At 38.2% G+C, this 17,813-nt stretch overlaps 1 protein-coding gene across 7 annotated transcripts in view; it reads left to right on the plus strand.

Annotated features, from left to right (window-relative positions):
• The window catches only part of nedd4l (NEDD4 like E3 ubiquitin protein ligase), a 41,561-nt gene that overhangs the window by 17,218 nt on the left and 6,530 nt on the right, over positions 1 to 17,813 (plus strand). For 4 of the 7 annotated variants that reach the window (XM_077496887.1, XM_077496886.1, XM_077496889.1 and 1 more), the window contains 14 exons: positions 47 to 97; positions 2,453 to 2,514; positions 2,616 to 2,718; positions 4,014 to 4,168; positions 4,256 to 4,394; positions 4,712 to 4,900; positions 5,400 to 5,477; positions 6,807 to 6,866; positions 7,823 to 7,960; positions 10,032 to 10,223; positions 12,522 to 12,719; positions 12,877 to 12,954; positions 16,532 to 16,586; positions 17,734 to 17,792. In XM_077496887.1, coding sequence (XP_077353013.1) covers positions 47 to 97; positions 2,453 to 2,514; positions 2,616 to 2,718; positions 4,014 to 4,168; positions 4,256 to 4,394; positions 4,712 to 4,900; positions 5,400 to 5,477; positions 6,807 to 6,866; positions 7,823 to 7,960; positions 10,032 to 10,223; positions 12,522 to 12,719; positions 12,877 to 12,954; positions 16,532 to 16,586; positions 17,734 to 17,792 — 1,557 coding nt within the window. The remainder of the gene's footprint in view (positions 1 to 46; positions 98 to 2,452; positions 2,515 to 2,615; positions 2,719 to 4,013; positions 4,169 to 4,255; positions 4,395 to 4,711; positions 4,901 to 5,399; positions 5,478 to 6,806; positions 6,867 to 7,822; positions 7,961 to 10,031; positions 10,224 to 12,521; positions 12,720 to 12,876; positions 12,955 to 16,531; positions 16,587 to 17,733; positions 17,793 to 17,813) is intronic. The other 3 variants (XM_077496888.1, XM_077496891.1, XM_077496890.1) reach the window with 3 other exon arrangements.

Here is a 17,813-nt window from a genome sequence, read left to right on the forward strand (position 1 = left end):
CAATAAGGTGCTAGTCCTGCTGACCCTCTTTTCTATTCTTTTCTAGACCAGAGATGATTTCTTGGGACAGGTGGACGTTCCTCTTAGCCATTTGCCAGTGAGTAGTTCTGTTTATGTTTGACTTTATTTACTACATGGTTCAAGTATACAATGCTGATATATATGCATATAAGAGCCAAAAAAAAAAAAAAGGGTTACCCTCTGATCAGAATTAGGCATCTCATCATTGGATATCTGCCAATGTGATTACATCTTTAAAAAAAACAAAAAAAAACAAAAAAAACATCTCACTGATTTGTAAATACACAAGGCAGTAGTGCACACATTAACCAGACAATCATCTGTGGTAAACTGAAACTACAGCAAACGCAAGGATTTATGCATATGGTGTTAGTATGCTAGATTAAAGGGAAAATGTGCAATTAAAAAAAAAAAAAAAAAAAAAAAAAAAAAATTTTGTTAAAACTGGTGTTTTGAACTGACATTAATATATAATAGATGGTGTTTTTGGAGAAAACACAAAAAAAAAAAAAAGAATCAGCCATCTCTGGCCCCAAATTTTGAGCCGTGCTCATGCTTGCAAACAAGGGGCGTGGCTTTACTCAGAGACTCGGGGGTTGGAGGGGATTCGTGACGTGAAGCTACTTTCAAAACTAGCTAGCATCTTGCTAGCAGTTTTAACATTGCAAACTACACTTTTAAAGATGGGCAAACCATTAAATAAGCATGCAGACATTTGTTGATGGTGGTCATTGTCAGAGTGATGAGATTAGCTTAGATGTATGTATTTATTTGTTCAACCTCCGAACGAATTACTTTTACTTTGTCAACAACAACCAAAAAAATCAGATTGGGGCACTTCGACGTTTTCAGATTCTGCATTTGCTGATCCGAGAGTGTCTCTGGCGTGAGGAAAATTCTCACACAAGTAGCTTCTTGTTGTTGCTTTAATAGCCTAGCAGCGCTCCCTGTTTGGCAAGACCGGGAGATGTCTAGAATGTAAACAATAAGGCGACTGTCCCTGATTTGGACCGCATGGAAAAAGCCACCTCGGTTGAATATACATCGTCTTGGTGGGAAAATGCCGACTTTGGTGATATAACTGGTTCTGAAACCAAAGACACAGTTGGTTTGAGGTGTACACACACATTTGAAGAGATCAGGAAATATTTAAATTTTGTATCTTTGGTTGGTTAGTTGGTTGGTTACTTGGTTTATTTGTTTTGGTGCAACCGCACATTTGAGGCCTGTGTGTATTTTATGATTTTAGATATTCTCAAAGGATTTACCAATTGAATTTTTGACACGATTGACTAATATAATTTTACAAGAAATGGGTATTGGACTGGATTTCTGAGAAATTGCCAAGCAGGTTTTTTTTAATTGTTATTTTTCTAGCACAATTTCACTAGTATTCAATACAGATAGAAAATGCTTTGTGTGTTGTCAAGAAATACTTTGCTACATCTTTAGACAGCAAAGTAGTTGTAAACTAAATCAACAGCGTCCCTGCTGCTCGGAGCAGCCTCGTCGCACTTAATCACATTTACGCTATTTACGGACCCTACAATGAATTCAGAGATTTGTTTCTAAATACATTATAGATGTTATGAAGATAATTGCTGAAAACGTGCAAAGACTGAGAACTATGTAGTATACAATTGTGGGGATGTAGTATTATTTTTCTGGATTTTTATGAGTTGTCAATTTTGCATTAATTATTCAAATAATCTACTACACAAATTCTTAATGTTTGATTAATTAATCTACTAATGCCCTATCCCTATTTTTTACACAGTAATGATCTGTTCGATCTGATAGCATGTCAACGGGAACCGCATACAACAAAAATGATAAAGCCATTAAAAATGTTATCATGAATTTTACAGCATTTGCTGCTGACATTTTAGTTTTTTGTTTATCTGATCCAAATTTAAAGTTACCATTTAGTATGTTCAGATGCTTATATCACTGTGAAATCCAATCTTACTACATTTAGTTCCATTGGCTCAAAAATTAATTCTGAACCTGTATTAATCTTAGGATCGGATCATATTTTAATGTTAAGTATGGGGCTTCTATTAGTTGAGTTGAACCACTAGCTGTTAAAGTCATTGGATGATCCACGTAAGCTTACATACTTAACTCAAAGCCACGGGCGTCAATTTATGCATTATCTCTTTTTATCTTCTTTGTCACACCTCGGAATAGTGGCAGATTATTTGCAGTATACTGAAAAGAGTTTGGCAGACTGCTGAGAATGACCAAGTAGCGTTTCTGTTTTTCCAATGTGTAACTGGAGAAGCATTGCATAACCGCAATCCACTATGACGCTCAGGTCCATGTAATCCAAAGCCGTGACTCTTGATTATCATGCCCATTAAAAAAATAATAATAAAAAAAATAAATAAAAAGAAAGGAAAGAAACAACCTCCTTTCTCTGAATTTTCAGACGGAGGACCCCGCCATGGAGCGCCCCTATACGTTTAAGGACTTTCTGCTGCGGCCCAGGAGGTTGGTATCATCGGTCGGGGCAGGGTGAAAATAGATATGTTATTTGTCATCTTAGGTCATCTTAGCTACCTAGCTCATTCCTGCTCATTGATATTTCCAAGTCACAAGTCTAGGGTGAAGGGTTACCTGCGTCTGAAGATGGCCTATTTGCCCAAACAAGGAGGACATGAAGAGGAAGCTGGAGACATGAGGGAGGAGGCAGAGGTAAGCTCAGTCAAGGAGTTTTTAGTTTTATTTATTTATTTATTTATTTATTGACTTGGCATTAACTGAGTCATCCTTGTAAATTGCATCATGTGACTAAAGTTAAGATGGAAGATTCCCCTCCAGTGGAGAAATGAAATTAATGCTTTGGAGAGAACTACAAAGTTGATGAGTTATGATAAAGTGTGAAAAAAACAAACTTGAAATCAACTACTTAAGCTTAAATCCTCCATTTTAGGGTGCTGTTTGCTGTATCCGATTGTCCTTTAAGCGTGTCTTTTTTTTTTTAAACGATGACTACTCAACATTACGTGAGCCATTGTGGTAAATTGCTCATCGTGACCTCTAATCGAGCTGGAAGATTCAGACGTTCCGATTCCTTTCCACATGGAAAATGATGTCAACATTCAGGTCTAGACAAAAAGAAATGTGAGAGTCGGCATTTGTTTGCAAGGATCTTTCTTTTTATTTTATCCCTGAAAATGTTCCAATCAACTTTCTTTCCAGGATACACAAAAGATGCTGGACGGAGGAACCAGCTAATGTTGTTCTGAAGTCTGGCTAAACAAAAAAAAAAAAAGTCTTCACTTCAGTTCTTAATGGATAACATGCAATCTAAGTTATTTTGCTGGCAAATACTGTTAAAGAAAAAAGAAGATTATATCATTATATTCCAAGTGTTTTTGTTTTTCCATTATTATGCCATAATGATTAACATTTTTCTTTTTAAATGTTAATTAAGTGTTGCTGAACAAGGCACAGTGCCTGAAATTCAAAAGTAACTAAAAAAAAAAAAAAAAAGTTAAATAATTGCATATTGTTAGTAACCCCCCCCCCCCCAGGTTTTATTACTGTCAATTAATGCACAGATTTCGCTATTGGCAATATATTGGCTATAACTATGTGAACTAATGGCGATACATCAACAAGAAGCTTTATTCATCTCTAATGTTTGCATGCCACCCACTCACTACTCAAAAGCTCCCCAAATAAACCATTTCATTTGATAACTTCAGACACGTGGGAGGAATCGCAGTGCATTTCACAGAGTGTTTGATAAATTTATTCGACCACCTGTTATTAAAGAGATGATCCAGCATCATGAAGCACTTTCACTTGATCTGAGCTCTCAACATTTTATGAGCTAGTAGCTTTAGTGATGTTTGATATTCCGGACGTAGCCATCCATTTAAATGATTAAATACCACAAATTGATCTTCCTGTGGTTAATAAATGTGACCAAGTCCATTTTGCCATATGTTAAAAAATGGATGATTGTTTTCCTTTCATTTCAGGGGTGGGATGAATCAGCAGATTCGGGTTCGCAGCGCCCCCAGCAGCTTCTGCCGCCTTTGCCTCCAGGCTGGGAAGAGAAAGTGGACAACCTGGGACGCACCTATTATGTCAACCACAACAATCGTTCCACGCAGTGGAAACGGCCGTCCAACATGTAAACCTTCTCAATTTCTTCATGTGTGCAATGCGTAACCTTGATTTCTTTAAAAAAAAATGTGTTTGCCGTTTTCCCCCTGCTAAGGGACGTGATTTCGGAAACCGAGAGCGACAATCGCCAGCGTCAGATCCACCAGGAGGCGCATCGCGTCTTCCGTTCAAGACGACACATCAGCGAGGACCTGGAGAACGAGCATATGGAGCCTCGGGACGTTATTGACAATGTGAGAAAGCGTTGTACATAAACACACACAAAAAAAAAACATATTAGAGGGACACCATCAACAACTCAAGTCAGCGTTGGAAGTTCAGAGTTTTGACTGCCTTCAATTCATTCATTACATCACTGAAGGCATCTGTGAACCTCACTAGACCTTTCAGTCAACTCTGGGCGTTTGTCTTTTTTAGAAGTTGAATGACCCAATTTGAAATATGAGTTAAATTTTTGGAGAAAGTCTACTAATGTAGCACGAAACTTTGGAATTTAAACATTCAGCGAAACTCACTTGACTCCACACTCTCCTATACTGCCTGTCTATAGTCCTGGGAACTCATCACAGAGGAAGACCCAAATGACAGCCTGGCCCAGTCCCACCCTAGCACATCCTCCATGCTGACCCCACAACCCCCACCGACGCCCGTCTCCCAGGAGTTCTCTGATGATTTGAGCCTGAGACTGTCGTTCACCCCCGACGCTAATGGTGAAGTGCCTGGGCCCAGCTCTGTTCTGGTGAGAAAGCGAACCATCTTACGTTAAAGTTGAATGCTATCTATTGATCGGTAGTGGGTTGAAATTTTTTTTGTGTAGTATTTAGATTTTGTTATGACTTTTTCCAAAAATGAACCTTGTGTAGAAGGTATGTTTTGTACGGAAGCGTAGAGCTGCCAATGTGGAGTAGACATTTTTGGCTGGCGAGTATGTTCAAACATACTCGCAAATATGTTCGAACATACTTGCAAATATGTTCGAACATACTCGCAAAAAGGTTCGAACATAGTCGCAAATACGTTTGAACATACTCGCAAATACGTTTGAACATATTTGCGAGTATGTTCGAACGTATTTGTGAGTATGTTCGAACATACTCGCCAGCCAAAAATGTTTACTCCACATTGGCAGCTCTACGCTTCCGTAGTTTTTTGAGTGTTTCTGGTTGCAGTCATAGCATGTTGTAGTTAACCACTTACAACTTGTAAAATTTTTTCAAACGTCTCCTTCCTCTCGGCAGACCAATTTATCAAACCGACTGCGCTCTTCCAGTATGACGGATGGCGTTAGCGATCAGGCCCAGCCTCCTCCTCTTGCGGTAAATATTTCCCAACAATTGCATTTCCGTCCGTCTCGTCGCCTCTCTTGTGCTACTTCCTCCCTTGCTGTTCCGTTAACTGTTGAGCATTCTCATCGTCCCCGAGGGCTTTTTTTAGGTTTCTCCTTCACATCTCCGTTGTCAGTGCTGTGGGTGTTCAACACATTAACCCCGCTTTCCCCCCCACCACCACCACGTCAGGTGTTTTTTCTAACTCTTCACTTTTCCCTCTTGTTGTAGCATTCTTTCCTTTCTTCTTGCCTCACTAGGATTACCGCACCACTTCCTTCCTGTCTTTATAGCTGACTTAAAAGTAAATGCTTAATCTTAAGCACTTTGACCATTGTAGTTAGAGACCCTCGCATGATTTAAGATGTCATTAGTCACAGCCTCCACGTCCGACTGTCACATGATTCTTGAGGCAGTCACACAGTTGAGTCACAGAGCTGTTGAACAAAGGAATACTACAAGTGCTGATGTCAGCAGCAATGACAAGCCATTAGTGGGTGGTGTCATCAGGCAGGCATTTGCTGTCCTCAGCCATCACTGCAAACTTGTTGAGGTTTAGTAGGCACATATACTGGACACATTCAATGCATTATTATTTTTTTTTTTAATAATATCTTTAAAACTTAAAAATGTACAACCATGCACATATCGCTAGCACTGCTATGAAATTACCTTGCATAAAATATATTACTTTTTTTTTTTTTTTAAACCATATTTCCTCATAATTTAGTATCACTGTTCATCATTCAATGAATGCAAAATAGACACCACATGTTTCCAATCAGGAAAAAAAACAGGTAGTTAGTTTGATTCCTAGATGCTACTGAGCCAATGTAACCTCTGTTGCTAACCAAAATAGCAGCACAGACACAGGCATCTGATCATCCCGTGAGATTAATCCAAGTGTGCGCTGTATTATGGCGATCGTACAAGACTTACTTGTTTCGACTAGTTTGCCTCAATTTTTGCCTGATCGTAACATTGCGCCATAACTTTTATTTTAACTCCATTTTCACTTGGCATAAATTGTATTATATTTGTAAATATTATTCAACTCTTTGCATCTTTTCTTTGCAAAATCCAATCAACCAGTCTGTCACAACCTTCCAGCCACCTGAAAATCAATCTCCAAGATTCCCTCAATTGATTCCCCCTCACCCCCCATCACCCAAAAAGTCACAGCTTCCTTCCCCAAACACAATCACTTTCTATCGCCCTTTGTCGTTTCAGTGTCACTTCAATATAATGCCCCACCTTCAACCCCACCTTTTGCCCACTTTGTTAATGCCCCCACCTGACAATACTGTTGTCTGCCACCAGCAGCGTTCCCATTCCAGAAGAACCAGAGCTCAAACAGTCTCAGGTGGTGAGGAGACCACGGTAATGTCTCAGTTTATGTGTAGTACAAATTCTCTGCACCTCTTGTTTAAGACATTCATAAAAATATCCCCAATAGTTGACATAATTTTGCTTCCCTTTTCACATTGAAGCATTTTCATGCTGGACAGACTTTAAAACGGACGTGAAAGAAATTTGCACCAATATAGTCTCTTTTCTGTGTCACATTATTTGTGCACCTATTCATTGACTTCATATATTTGTTTGTTTTTGTTTATTTTCCTGGAGTTAGTCCTGTCTTCACCATGCACAGTTTAAAGATCAGGATATTGTAAAACATGTTGTTGCTAGCTTATGCCCACTTGAATTCAACTTCACTAGAGAAAGACCTGAGAGTCTATATAATTTGCCATCAGGAAATGTACACGTTACTCATGCAAAAATGAGTAACAAACACATAATTCCATAATAATGATTGGATTAAATACTGATGTCATTGATGTCTGATAGTATTTAACTCATAAATTTTGTACTGTTATTTATGTTACAGCAGTTTGTAAAAAAACAAAACAAAACATTTCAGGATGTACTGTACCTTAATTTCAAGGTCAGTTTCTTTGTGTAAAAACAGGAACAAATTTAAAATTAAACTGAAATTGGTAGACTGACCATACGACTAACTACAGGGTGAATTAGTTATGCTTCCTGTCCCTTATCTAAAATGTTCTGTTATACCGCTATACCGTAATGGAAGTTCCGCATCGATAAATGTGAACATATAGTGGCACAATTCAGTCACATCAAATCATCATAATTTGTAGATCTTGCATGATGTCACCAAAATACTATTTGGCAACTCAACTGACATAAGGTTGGTCCTTCCGTGCCTTTGAATTGCAATTGGAACAAATTTCATTTCCCTCCTGGAGACGTCACCTTTTCCCGTCTTCTCTGACACGTTTATTTTTTCCTCTCTCTCCACGGTGGGCGGGGGCCAGTCTCCCACAGCGACCGCGTTCAACCTGACCACGCCGGGCCTGCCCCCTGGATGGGAGGAGCGGAAGGATGCCAAGGGGAGAACTTATTACGTCAACCATAACAACCGCACCACTACCTGGACTAGGCCCATTGTGCAGGTACAGCAGGTCAAGGAGGCGGGAGCTGAACTTGCGTCAACATCGTCATGGCGTTGATTCTCTTTTCGTCCCCTTGTTCTCAGACTTGTGTGCAGCCTGTTCTTTTTTTTTTTGGGTTCTTTTTTTTGTGCCCTCATCTCAGTCTTCCTTCTCTTGTCTAGTGTTTTCTGACACTCCGGATCGGAGCCATGTCTTCTCCTTCCCATGTTTCTTCCCACTGTGTTTTTCTGTCAATTAGTAGAGATGGACGTCTAATCTATCTTTTTATCCTGGTGGTTGTGTTTGTGTCCGTGCATTGACTGCTCGTTGTCTGATTCCCATCTGTCGCCATCACTGATCGCAAGAAGGGGATCCCAGTCAAAAGCATTGCATTGCAGACTAGAGCAGTGCTTGGTGGACCTTCGCCAAGGTTGAACAATACTTAATTTAAAAGTTTTGTTGACTTTGTCTAGTACCTTTGTTACAATCCTAACCAGCAAACAAAACTAGTAAAATAATAATGAATTTCTTGGCGAAGGTAAAAAAAAAAAAAAAAGAGTGTTTGTGGTGCCCCTTTTCCACTGCACAGTCCCTACTCATCATAGGGATAAATTCTGGGTTTTACCAGGTTCTATTGAGTCATTACCTCATGGGTGGCAGAATTTAGGCTTGGGCAAGGATTATTGATTAATGGATCGTTAAGAATTTGATAGAAGCAATCGAGGTGAAATGATTTTCACTCTAGTTTGCTGTCTAAAGATGGACAAGCCGACTTCAGCTGTTAGAGATTGATTTACGCAAAGGGAAGTTGAACATTTAGCTGATCACACTTAAAAAAACAAACAAACTGTTTTAAGCATTATATTACATTTAGTAGCCCCCCCCCCCCCCCCCCCCCCCCGTTTTTTTTAAGTAATGACGATGTGTATTGTACAACGAATAATAATGCTGTTGCACCTTACACAGATGAGATGAAGATAGAATTTGTAAATGGTCATATTCAGTACTTAAGCAATATTTCCACGCATTTAAACAAGCTATGAAATAAAAAAAAATACAGTGAATTGAAGGTCACCAAATCTTAGAACTGTATATGTCTTTATAAGACTGTTAAATCTAGTTTTTTTTTTTTTTTTTTTTTTTTTTTTTTTTTTTTTTTTTTTTTGTAACCATTGAATTACATCTCAACCATTTGGTAAATTCTCGTATTTAAAAAAAATAAAAAATGCCCAAAAGCAGTATAAAAATGCATTTTTTTGTATCACTTGTTAAATGTTTAAAACAGTAGTAATAGTCATAGTTATTTCCCCACATTTTTCAGTTAAGTCAATGTAGTCAATTGCTTACTTATCCCTCATGATTACGGTTACTGGTTGCTCATTGGGCAGATTTACCGCATCATTTAAACCAGTCAGTGTTTCCCAACAATTATTGAGCCAAGGCCCATATTTCACATCGGTATGAATCTCACGGCACACCCTGAAGAAAAACGGTTCACAAAAAGTGGATGTACAGGTTAATTATGCACTTTAAGTCATCTAGTGGAAGAACATTTGATTGTTCTGCTTGCCTGTTAATATCTGATGTTGATAAATTAACAAAAACGTTTTTTTATAGAGAAAATTAATAATATTTATATAAAAATAATTCACTTTTGCTAATTTTCCGTGGCAATCACTGACTTAAAACAAAACAAAAAACTTGCATGTCCTGCAGTCAGCTAATTAGATGACATCACTGGTGTGATGTAGAAAATAGTTGTCACATATCAACAACGGGGCGGGAAAAGAAAGTGTTAAACTTCACAGCCATGTGGAATGCAGACAGCATCCCCTTCTGTTACGGTTAAAATGCCAGGCCAATTTTATCTTCCCATTGTGTCGTTGCCGTTTCTACAAAACTGCAACAAAATTCAGGCTTCTACAGGCAGTGTAAAAGGGGCTAATTCTTTTTTTGTGCTTACTGATACGTTTAATGCAGAGTGTTTTTTTTGCAGTTTCCCGCTGCAATCTACTGTTGAGTGGAAAAGGGGCACGTGCAATGTTAGTTTCCAACCGGTCTTAACCTCAAAAGTGCTTTCCCTCCCTGGCAGCTGACTGAAGATGGTGCCAGCACCTCAGCGGGGGCGGCGTCACCGTCGGGAGCTGCCGCCGCCCTGACACCTGCCCCCTCCCCCTCTTCCAATGCCTCCTCTAATGCCTCCAACAACCACCTCCATGAGCCCCAAGTTCGACGACCTCGTAGCCTCAGCTCCCCCACTGTCACCCTCTCTACCCCCTTGGAGGTGAGATGTAGTCACCCATCCCAGTCCGAACCCTTAAAGTGGAAGTCAACCTTAAACATGTCTTGACAATAATATACCGGTATGTGACCTCACTAGTCTAAACATGACATTCTGATTAATATTACATTTGTTATGAAACAAAATCCAGCCAGTTTTATCCATCTCATCGTGCGGCCATTTTGCCACTTGCTGTCGACTTAAGATGACATCACAGTTGCTCAGGTCTCAGGCGACGATCAATAACAGCTTGCCTGTTTTCTGAAGCTGAGCTGTGATTGGTCGTTACTTTAGATCTGAGCATCTGTGATGTCACTTTCACTCGACCGCAAGTAACAAAATGGCCACCTTCTGATATTGATTAAAAAAAAAAAAAAAAAAAGCTGGTTTTTGCTGCTTAACTCGTACTCCACTAACGCAATATTAATAACCAGAATACCGTATTTAGACTAGTGGGGCTTCATAGAACAAATTGTTTAAAATAATAATAATAAATACATTTTAAAAAATGGGGTTGACTTCCTCTTTAAGAACGGGGGTGGGGAACATGTGCCTGATGTTTAATTCTAACTTAAATGTTAATATTTTAATGCTCATATCAACACCTAATAATCATCTAAGGGTCTTTTTTTTTTCTTTTTTTCCCGATTTTTCAGGAGACACAAAAAATTGAACCATTTGCATCATGAGGAGGTGATTTAGGCAAAAAAAAATATTTTTTGGGGAAAAAAAGACATAGGCAATTATTTTAAGAGGGTGATGATATATAAAAAACAATTATTTGATTGTAGCAGCATCCAGAGGAATTTAAAAAATGATTCGAAAACATGTTTCTCCACCCCTTGTCTTCCCAAATGACCCATAATCCTCACCTAGATGATTCATGAGTCACTTGCTGTTATCGCTCACTTTTTCAGGGTTGTATGCCCCGCTTAACTGGGTGATAATTTGCTTTTCCTCACACTAGTTCTCCTCACTTCTGCTGTTGTGAAATAACAAACTTTGATCTGGGGCATGCTTTTAACAGTAAATCAAGGACAGCGTTTATTTTTTCTGTACTCTGAGGTGCTCAAAGGTGCACTTGCTATATCTATTCAATCTTGCATTGCGACCATAAATACATCACAGTAATGTGGCTAATTAAGAGGGTCTTTGTCACTTGCTGACAAACTACCAAGAGAGCTGACCCTTTAATTAAGGTGTGTCTGTGTGATAATAAGACGCCGTCAAAGCCAGAGTAGGACATAAAACAGAAGCATAATTATAACATCCAGATAAGACTGTTAATTAACACGTTTTGTCGTGTTAAAAATTGAGATAGTTAATTCGGCACATAATAATGAGGGGTTCTTTTGTGATGATGCAACACTTAATAGCTTCTATATGATTGATGTTCTTTAAAAAAGTTTGCAAGAGCACAAGAAGTTGACTTCAAGGTCAGGATGACTCAGCACCGATTATCTTCATTCGTATTTGAGGGAAGTTAAATGCAGTGAATTCTAAGTGGCATTCTTAGAATTGCTTTTATTATTTTTGGCTCATCATTGGAATCTTTTTAAAATGTACACGTGCAAAAAAAGAAAAAAAAACTAAATGGATTTTTTTTTTTATCTCCTTACATCTCCTTATTTTTTTTTTTTACAAGCCTAATGCACATTAGATCTTTCCCTTGAAAATGTATTAATTTGGATTTTTACGATCAAAGCACAAGAGTCTCTTAATTCTGTTTTTTTGTTTTGTTTGTTTTTTTGTTTTTTTAAAGACACAACTAAGTAATGAATCAATTCCAAATAGTCGCAGATAGTGGCAATGTTGTTTATAGTAGTTATTTTAAGAAAGTCATCGAAGGAAGAGATGCTTTGCGGTAATCCGACAACTTGCACTCAATGCATGCAGAACTGTATTTCAAGATTGTGCCTTTTTGGAAGACTTTACGTGTGAGTACTTTTAATAAATGGCTTGTAATAATTTCTAACAGTCATAATTTCAAAATTTCCTTTTTAAACGTTTTATTATCCTTTGTGTGTAGTGGAATAATTCGCAATCTGCGTCCACTTTAATGGTGGTAGAACTTAAAACTTAAAACAAATTTCCTCCCAGTTCTCCCTCAAAACTAAGTTTAGAAATACTGTTGCATACAATTTATAGAAAACTAATTTCATTCAGCGCAGTCATATATAAACTACTCTGCCTCCACAAGACAAAAACACATGATTAGTAACATGTTGATGTCGCCGTTGTATTGCATTTTGAAGGTTTATTCTTGGACTTTTGGGACTGATGATGTAATTATCCATCCAGGGGGCCAACAACATCCAGGCGCGACGGGCAGTGAAGGACACCTTCTCCAACCCCCAGTCCCCTCAGCCGTCTCCCTATAGCTCGCCCAAGTCTCAGCACAAGGCCCAGCAGAGCTTCCTGCCGCCGGGCTGGGAGATGAGGATAGCCCCCAACGGACGGCCTTTCTTCATCGACCATAACAGCAGAACCACCACCTGGGTGGGTAACACTGTACTTCCTTTCACAACACCACTTCTCTTAATTTGTGTTCATATAATGAAATGTATTTACATTTATTTTGAATTAAATGAACTAAAATTGAAAATTATTTTCTGCTCATTTTCTACCCTGTCCCTACTCTTGCACTAAAAACTAGGAAGATCCCAGGTTAAAGTATCCAGTCCATATGAGGAATAAAAACTCCATGGAGCCTGGTGAACTCGGCCCTCTTCCTGTAAGTACATTTTGCTGCTAGATCATAATATTTAATGTAGAACCTCTTGAGAGACTTTTTTTTTTTTTTAACAATTAGTTATACAAGGTGCAATTATTAATTATCAAATCAGTAGCTTAAAGTTAATAAATTTGGAGGTGCATTTTCCTAAAATAATCGTTACTTGAAGCCCTATTATATTTTTTATGTATTAATTAATTTTATTAGTATTGGGGTATCATTTTTGTCAGTACACTACCACTATGGCACACTAAAGGGCCATTTCCTGCGTCATGCTCACGCTTGTCCAACTCTATCACTGGTGGTAACAGAGAAATGCAAAGATAAAGTAACATGATGAAAATTATTCATTTTGTTACACATTATTATTCGCATTATTGGCTAATGCTACTTCCTCGTCCTTTTTGCCATCAGTGGTAGTTACGTGTGGTGGCATCACTAAAACCCAAAGCAACATTAGCTGTGGTGTTGCATAAATGGATTTTGTTTGATTTTTAAATAAGAAAAATGCTTTTGACAATATGTTCTGTGCAGCCTCACTAGTCTAAATATGTGGTATTTTGGTTAATATTGTGTTAGTGGAATACGAGTTAAGTAGCAAAATCCAGCAGTTTTTATGAGTATCAGAAGGCAGCCATTTTGCCACTTGTTGTCGAGTGAAAATGACATCACAGTTGCTCAGGTTTCAGGTAACAACCAATCACAGCTTAGCGTCAGAAAACAGGTGAGCTGTGATTGGCCGTTGCCTGAGCCCTAAGCAGCTGTGATGTCATCTTCAATCGACAGCAAGTGGCAAAATGGCTGCCCCCTGAACTAGATAAAAACGGCTGGATTTTGCTGCATAACTCATATTCCACAAATGTAATGTTAATCAGAATGTCATGTTTAGGCTAGTTATATTATATTATATATAATATATTATTGTCAATAAATGTATAATGTATGTTTTTTCCACTTGTATAGTACGACTATTGGGATTTGGCTTTTGAAATTCCATTGGCATTTCCTTTTTAGTACTGTGAGAAAAAGAGGCAAACCAGGCTGTGTGGTCTGGAAATGGGATTGTTTTGAAAAGGGAGATAGCATTACAAGGAGTGCCATAATGTGACTCATGGTGGCGTGTGTGGTTGGCGTGCGCATGCGTGTGTATGTTCTTATTTCTATCTTCTGTTCTGGTGGATCTAATAATGTCCACTACTTCCTCCGCACCCCCCCGGGGCCGCGTGTGTTTGGCAGCACCTACCAGAGGAGGTTGGTCGGCTCCCTCCTTCTGCCTGCCTACCTACCTGTCTGGTCTGCCACGCTGTGGTCACGTCATGCCTGCAGACAGCACTGCGCTTTCTTTTTCTATGTTTTCATTGTCTCTCTTTTTCTCTCGTGACCAGCATGAACGGGTTATATCTCTTCCTAATTTTTCATCCCCCTCCAGCTTTCTTTCTCCGCACGGCCTCTGCACCAGCACCCCTCCCTTTTGGCTCTCTCCCTGGGGCCTCTAAGATTACGCCATGTCTGTGTAACTGTATCACTGAGGGACAACACAGCACCCTGCGCAGTTTTTAGCAGGGAGGATGGTGAATGTGCAGTGGTGCCTTGAAGGTGGCTGTCTGAAATTGGCCAGTTAAACAACAAAATATCGTTGAGATTATTTGATGGCGGAAAAATAATTCTTTGTAGCGTCCAAACTGTCATATTATGAAACCTTATTAATTGTACCGGCAATCTTTTTTTAAATCTTGGTCTTGTGTTGTAATGTGTGTAAAAATAAACAAAATAAATAAATACATGAATAAATAAATAAATTAAATAATACATTTTTTTATTTTTACCATTTTTTTAGAGTGCTAAAATATAGATATATTTTTTTAAAGAAAAAAAATACTAAATATAATTTTTGTAAGTGTCCCATCATAGCGCTTAATGATCCTGGATGGGCTCTTCTCGTTTACATAGCGGGTGTTTTCAGACACTGTTGTGCGTGTTAACGAAACAGACAAAGGGAAAAAAAAAACCTACATGCAGAGATTGAAACTTTGTCATAAAGTTTCAAACGCTGAAGTTGCCAAGTCTAAATGAAATCCTCACTTAATGTAACACTTTTTGATCAGCATAGGGCCGCTAACCACAGAAGCTAACGTAGCAGCAGTCATTTAGAAGTCTTTACATGAACTTAAGCATTGGCAGTTAAAGTATTTTTTTTTAAGTGAGTTGTTAGAATTTTAGTTTTAATTTTTTTGTCATTTTTATTTAGCTGGTTTAGTTGAGTGGTGTTGTAGTTGGCGTGTTTACTAATGAGTGAAGTTAGCGTCTACCCATTAGCCTGGCTATTCTTCTTATAGTCTAGTTCTTATACATTCTCATAACTAAATGAACCTCATGAACTTAACTGCATTAATAGATTTAATTGAATGTCAATATTTCGGACACTGTAATGTATCAGTAGCAAATTTTCGCTCCACTGTACAAAAAAAAAAAAAAAAAAAAAAATCTCTAAGTACACACACGAATGTGTAACGTTATGGTCAACTCACATTTGTAGTTGTTTCAGTTGTTATCTGCTGTGGGCAATGTTGCGTGAGCCATTTTAAATTCTGCCAATTTGTATTTTTCCAGTATTCTCTTGGGGTAAATGGTAAATTGGAAAGGCAGGACTGTTTTTCTGCTCTGTATGAATTAAAATTTGCATTTTATTAGGAAATGTATTGTAGTAAAATAGAAAGTTGCTGGGAATATGAATAATGGACTATAGATGTGTGAAAATTTTAGTTAGTAAAGTACAGTAACTAAGTATTTGTACTCCATTACATTGCAGCCTACATTTTTACTTTGCGCAAATATCGCACAGCGCCAAAATCCAAGTCATTGAGTTTGCATAACATTTATGATTGTATGGTGCAGGTCCAATAAAAATTAGGGTGTAACTCCAAGTGTGTGTTTCAATAATAAAAGAGAGAATGGAAAAACTCTTCTGAACAACACTAAATTATGAAGTGCCAATGTCAGTAAGGCTTGCATATTATATTAAAATGGCGGTTTGAAGAGAGGGAAAAGCAAACTTCAAAGGTTGGAGCTGCGTTTGTGGACTTTACAGCTGAGGAGTGTAGACTTGGCTTTTTTCAGCCCCACCACCCTCCCTCCCGCTTCACTTTATCTCCTTACTTGAATTGCCTGATTTCTGGTGCTGGGTGAGTGCGTGTGTGGTCTGTGACTCTTAAGCGGTGGCTCTCCGGTATGAACCGGAAGCCGGCGGTGATAGTCGTGGTGATGAGCCTTCTGTGTCATGTGTGGTGGTATCTGTCGTGTCTTTGCAGTCCTGACTCAAAGAGCAATAATTTAAAAAAAAAAAAAAAAAAAAAAAGAGAGAGAGAATATTTTCTTTTGTGGTGTTTGATTGAGCTTTGCTATTTGCATTTTCTTTTGGGGAGGAGGACAAGTTCAATCAAGCCTGAAATAAACAACAGATTTGAATAACTATTTGAGCATGGCCTGTTTTGAATGGTGATTGTTTTTTTTGTTGTTTTTTGTTGTTGTTTTTTTTCCCCCCACTCCTCTCATCTTCCATTTTGTTTTATCTTTGTAGCCCGGGTGGGAGGAGCGAGTTCACACAGATGGACGCACTTTCTACATTGACCACAGTAAGATGATATTTGAGACTTTTTTTTTTTTTTTTTTTTCCCATCCCTCATTGGGCCACGTGGTGCTTACTAATTTCTGAATGTATTTATGCCAAACATTGTGTCCTACGATATGAAGTTACTTAAAACGAGACAGAGAAAGAACAAGTGTCTTTTTATTTGTTTGTTTGTTTGTTTTTACAGAGTACACATTTCAACTGTCGTTGATAATAACATTACAGGCCAAAACATACAAGTGTAATAATTTAGCCATACCTACTAACCAATAAAATAAAAGTGTAAGAAAAACGCTAACCATTGTTACTGGTTGGGACGGCCTTCATATAATCCATTATTTGAAATTGTTTGTTATTCAATTTGTCTTTATATTGAGCCAAAATTCACTGAGCTGCTTGGCTGCAACCAGCAGTGGTTGCTGTTGCTTTCAATTATTTGGGCATCTAAAAAGAACAACTTTACGTAATGAGAGTTCTGAAAAACATAACAAAATGAATGTTAATTTCCCAATAGTCAGTCAAGGAAACATGATAATAGTGATGTCATACATGTAGGCGGTTCCATAAAAGCAGAAATTCTAGATTTGTGTGATGGTAGTTTGGTATTTTTGGTGACTTCCGAACTCTGCAAAATTAAGATTTTGTGTTTGATCATCTACGTTTGAGATTTCCTATACTGTTGGCAGTCTTTGAATTCAGATGTATGTTTTTGCTTCTCTTCCGAGCCTAACCTGCGTATTCTACTTTGTCTTTAGTTAGCCTGTATTCCCTAACATTATAGTATGTATTTGCCAAAAAGCGGGCATATTTTGCCATATTTTAGGCATATTTGTTTGCCTCAGTGTGATGGCTCGTTAGTCTAGACTAGTGTTGGTAGTATGTTACCCAATATGAAGCGAAATAAAAGCAAATACGTTGTTGAGAAAACAAATTGTACATTAAATCAGATTGTAGCACATGGTGGCTAAAAGGTTCTAAATGGGCTAAAAAGAGGTGCATCCATATCGTTCGCTAACTTAGATGCATAAATAACTACATGCTCGATTGTGTGGATAGTGTTGGTGGATTTTCACTAAAAACATGAAACTGTTTCCTATTTGATGCAGTCCTTGAGTGAGCAAGTATTCCAATGTTTGTTTGGTCTCATCTAGATACGAAGAACACACAGTGGGAGGACCCTCGCCTTCAGAGTCCTGCTATCACCGGACCCGTGAGTAGTTTCCACTCGGTG

This window comes from Festucalex cinctus, chromosome 15 (assembly GCF_051991245.1).
Source record: "Festucalex cinctus isolate MCC-2025b chromosome 15, RoL_Fcin_1.0, whole genome shotgun sequence".
Lineage (NCBI taxonomy): Eukaryota > Metazoa > Chordata > Actinopteri > Syngnathiformes > Syngnathidae > Festucalex > Festucalex cinctus.